This window comes from Penaeus monodon, chromosome 14 (genome assembly GCF_015228065.2).
Source record: "Penaeus monodon isolate SGIC_2016 chromosome 14, NSTDA_Pmon_1, whole genome shotgun sequence".
NCBI lineage: Eukaryota > Metazoa > Arthropoda > Malacostraca > Decapoda > Penaeidae > Penaeus > Penaeus monodon.
In genome coordinates this window covers 19,714,471-19,719,470 of record NC_051399.1, presented here as the reverse complement: position 1 = coordinate 19,719,470, position 5,000 = coordinate 19,714,471, and the positions used below count along the sequence as shown (strand labels likewise).

At 40.3% G+C, this 5,000-nt stretch overlaps 1 protein-coding gene across 1 annotated transcript in view; it reads right to left on the bottom strand.

The window, feature by feature from the left end:
- Positions 1-4,498: 4,498 nt before the first annotated feature.
- Positions 4,499-5,000, bottom strand: part of LOC119580617 (filaggrin-2-like) — a 1,742-nt gene continuing 1,240 nt past the window's right edge. The window contains exon 3 of the mRNA XM_037928727.1: positions 4,499-5,000. This exon is cut by the window's right edge and continues 348 nt beyond it. Within this exon, the coding sequence (XP_037784655.1) occupies positions 4,559-5,000 (442 nt within the window). The 3' untranslated portion in view covers positions 4,499-4,558.

The window sequence follows — 5,000 nt, the reverse complement described above, 5'->3', positions numbered from 1 at the left end:
TCACAGAACGCAATCAAAGAGAGGTTGGACAAACGACACCGCCAACATCGCCTGCAGTTCGCCCAGTAGTATGTGGAGAGCGCACGGGAGGCTCCATTGCTGGATGAGAAGTAACAGGTGTAACTATCATTATCCTGTTTTAATTTGCTCATTGACTTAGTTCAGAATTTATGTTCTGATTATCTATCATTATTCACTTTCCAGGCGTGACAGACAGCATAGCTATGAAACGGCGGGGACTGGTCACTTGACCAATAATAAGAAGAATGGATTTTCATGCATGCTGTTAGTGAACTTTCCAAAAAAGAAGGGAGATTTAGTCTAGACAAATATTTTGAAGTTGTTAGAAGAAATATTTCTCCCATCAGCACGTTGCTATCCTTTGGCCCTTCCCAGAAATAACCATATTCGTGCAGGATAACTGCCCAATACACACATCAAGGGCAGTTACGAAATGGTTCAATGACCAAAACCACAAGCAAGGCCAAGCAAGGCATGTGGTTCAAACCCACTGAAAAATGTTAGGCCGAATATTGTCAATGTTTGAGAAATGGCTGATGACAGATCCTCCCAATAGTTAACTGATCACGCTAAAATGATTGGAAAGTGTTGCGAAGGAAACCGGGACCTCACATAAGCAAGTCATCTTTGTCCCGGGGATTACACAAGGTGTTGAATAACGATAGATTGTGTTATTATAAGTATGACTGCCCCAGTATTGGTCTTTCTTTTCTACAGTTATTACCCTTCTTTTTACAAGTAAACCGATAGTAAAAATATCTTCAAAATTAATTAGTATTCCTCCAATTATTCAATTTACTGAATCCCCCGGCAAAAAAGAAGTATATGTATATATTTATACACACACACACACACACACACACACACACACACACACACACACACACACACACACACACACACACACACACACACACAAACAACACACAAACACACACACACCACACACACACCACACACACACCACACCACACACACACACACACACACACACACACACACACACACACACACACATATATATTCTGTCAACTACATATTTTACATATTTTGCGCGAGAAGAGATTCAAGATGTGTATCAGCTATAAAACCAATTATTCTAAATAAAATGGTTAACAACTTCAGTTCCTCACCACACACGCACATGAACAGTTTTTGGAGCCCTACTGCGGTTTGGCGTTCATTTGTTCTAAAATGATAACAGCATATTTTCTGTTTATTGAATCAGTATTTGAATCTGACGCAAAGAAAACAAGTTATTTTATCAATTCAAACCATTCAAAATGTATGAAAACTGATTTTGCAACAAAACACACGTATGCCATTTTTACCTACACTTACGCATACATTGTAAACGGGTGTGCATTGACATCCAAAAGGACATAAAAAAAAAAAAATGGCAGAATGAACAAGTTTTCTTTTTTTCAAGATATTAGATATCGTGCAGTAAATATGCAATGGGAGTCCTCAAGTTCTTTTAGTTTTGATATTCATCTTCTATGGAACCATCCAGCTAGTAGGTCCTCGAATTGAAACAAGCAAACGTGTATTTTCTCACTAGGCTGTTCGAATGTGGATGCAACTCCTCAGAGAAACGCCACGACTTATGGAATGCTACTAACGAAAACTATTGAAATTTTAGCATTAGGAACGAAATATTCATAATGTTTCGGTCCTCATTGCCTAGTATTGACTTAGTATTTCCATAGATGCTACACACACACACACACACACAATGATAAAACATCTATATATTCATTGTAATCCTACTGCGGTTTGCGTCCAAATTTTGTTCTATAATGAAGAATATGTAGCATTTTTTTCTGTTTCACCACCAAACACTGATTAAAATCAGTGTTTGGTGGCGAAAAGAAAAAGAAAGAGAAAAAAAAACTTCATTAGTCCTATTAACCGCTACTAAATGGTGTAACCACGGCCCACGAGAAACATTTACAAAGATATCAATGATTTTTTGCTAAGATTTTTATTTGGTTTAGCTGCCATACATAGATGTTTAAATGTTTCAAGAAATATGCAGTTATAATTGAAAATTGTTGTGTTGAAAGAAGGGGGACATTTCGATAATTAAACAATTCCAGGAAATTGAATTTTTATCCTACAACAAAGTCAATTATAGCTAATAATACAAATTTTGCTATCACCTGTTTGACGAAAACGGAAGATGAAATGGTGTACGTAGTTTCCAAAAATAGATACTAATCACACTTGTTATAAACAGCCTAGGGTTTTCGTCTCATTCATAAAAATACTATTTACTATGTTTACATCGATGTTGTTGTCAGATGTACAAAAGTGGGACCCGGCAAATGTACTGAAATATAATTCCACAACTGTACGTACAATCGCTAAAAAAGTATCTTTACTAGAGAGTTGATGAAACCGAAGCGAACGCAAGGAGTTGATTCGGAAATGTCGGTACTTGTTGTTTTCAAAACTCAGAAAAGATGAAGATTCATAATGTGTTCGAATAGTGTTTCGAAAATGATATGGAAAGTTCCTCTTATCATGCCAATATTAGCAATGGAGACCTCTTAGACAATTTGTAGCATCATAATTACGCTTTACTCTGAGGGACTATCAAGATCCGAAATATCAAGATGAGTTATTTCGAGTTATTTGTGGATCCAGCAACACCAAGTAAAAGGAACCAACAGAGACAAGACCAGAAGTGAGCACCCTATGTGCACGACAGAGGAAGGTTATGAACTAAATGTCATTCAAAACTGCAATTCAATGTGCTATACGAAAGACAAATAGGAAGCTTGCATTGAAGTGCATGATTATCATGAGCTAGTGAAAACCATTTGATACTCAGTGGCAACACCTCATTCATCTAAGTGGGTTCGAGAAGGGGGCGTGAGATGTTTCTACCGTCGGTGAGGGCCAAGGTGTTCCCCGATCTGGAGCCATTTTACCTCGTCCAAGATAACAGCCCCATCCACACGAGCAGTGTCGTGAAAGCGTGATTTCGGCAACATCCCGAGATTACGTTGTGTCACATCCACCCAAAATGCCAGATCTTAGTCTCATTGAGAATTTTTGAGCAGCCATGGGCAGAGACTTCCCCCAAGATCATACCCACAATTGTCACATCATCGTTGCCCAAGCAATTACGGCATAGGAGCGATTGCGCTCTGCAGACAGATGCAAGTTGACAGTGTCATGTATTCTTGCCAGCATTTGCCAAGTTTGTGGTGGTAACACAAAGTACTAATAGTTATATATATTTCAAATCCCTAATTTCTTTAATGTAGTTGAGCTAAGGGAATAAAAGTTTTTAAAAATTAGATATTCTTGGGGCATTTTAAGCTATAACCGGATCTACATGGGTGTAAGTAGTAAAAAAGTTTAAAATTGGGACCCTTAAAGGGGTAAACAGTCTAGCAGGGGTGAGAAATACCCCCCCTGCCCCACTCTCCTAAATGACGTCCCTCTCAGGGATACCAATATGAGGTCGAGCTCACAGCACTTTTTCCAACTGTTTTTGTCAACATATCATATTGTGAAGTCAGAGTAAAGATACTTTTTTTTAGTGAGTGTACCTACGCACCCACATATATATATATATATATATATATATATATATATATATATATATATATATATATATATATGCATATGTGTGCATGTGTATGTAATGTGAAAAGAAAAATACTAATGCATTTAAACTGAATTATAGCTTTATTTTGGCATGTAATCATGGATAACTGTATTCAGTGCTGACAGACCGCTGGGAAGCCCCAATTGACAAGTGTTCTGAGTCAGACCCAGGCTTATCAGCACCTGAGATCTGCCCTGACTCAGAGTGTGAATGTCCAGTTCCAAGGGTAGTTTGGTCATCACCAGAAGTTTGGCCAGACTGTGGACCACTGGGTAAGTGGCCAGACTGGGCACCACCAGACCCAAAACCTGACAGCCTTTCTCCTGAGAACTGTGCAGAAACAGAGCTTGACTGTCCATTTCCTGAGAACTGCACTACCCCAGAGCCTGAATGACCAGCTTCAGTGAACTGTCCTGAACCAAGATCTGTTTGGTCAGCTATTGAGAACTGATCAGAGCCATAGCCGGTTTGCCCTGCTCCTAAAAGCTGTATTGCACTTGATGTCCATCTGAACCAAAGCCATGTTGCCCATTTCTTAGGAGAGGTCCTTGACTAGTGCTTGATTGGCCAGCTCCTGCAAACTGGCCTGATTCAGAACTTGATTGTATAATTCCTAAGAAATGTCCTGAACCTGAGTCTGATTGTCTATCTCCAGGGAACTGCCCTGAACCAAGCTTGATTGTTCATTTCTTAAGAACTGCCCTGTACCCGAACCCAATTGCCCAACTCCTGAAAATTGTCCTGGTTCTGAGAAATTCCCTGAACCAGAGCCTATTTGTCTAGTTCCTAAGAACTGCCCTGTTCCAGATACTGACTGTACAGCTCTTGAAATCTGCCCTGAACCAGAATCTGACAGGTCAGTTCCTGAGAACTGCTCTGAACCAGAACCTGATTGCCCGATTCCTGAGAACTGCTCTATACCATTTCCTGATAGTCTAGCTCCAGAAAACTGTCCAGCTCCTGAGAACTGTCCTGACTAGAGCCTGATTGGCCAGCATCTGAGAACTGCCCTGAACCAGGACCCGATTGCCCAACTCCTGAGAACTGCCCTACACCAGCCCCTGATAGTCCAACTAAAAACTGTCCAGTCTCTGAGAGTAGTCTTGAACTAGAGCTTGAATGGCCAATTCCTGAGAAATGGCCTGAACCAGGACCTGACTGAACAGATCCTGAGAACTGACCTGAACCAGAGCCTGATTGTCTATGTCCTGAAAACTGTTCAGTTCCTGAACCAGAGTGTGAATGGTCAATTTCTGAGACCTTCCCTGGGCCAGAACCTGATTGTCCAGCTCCTGATAACTGCCCTGAACCAGATCCTGATTGGCCAGCTCCTGGAAACTCTCCTGAACGAGAGCCT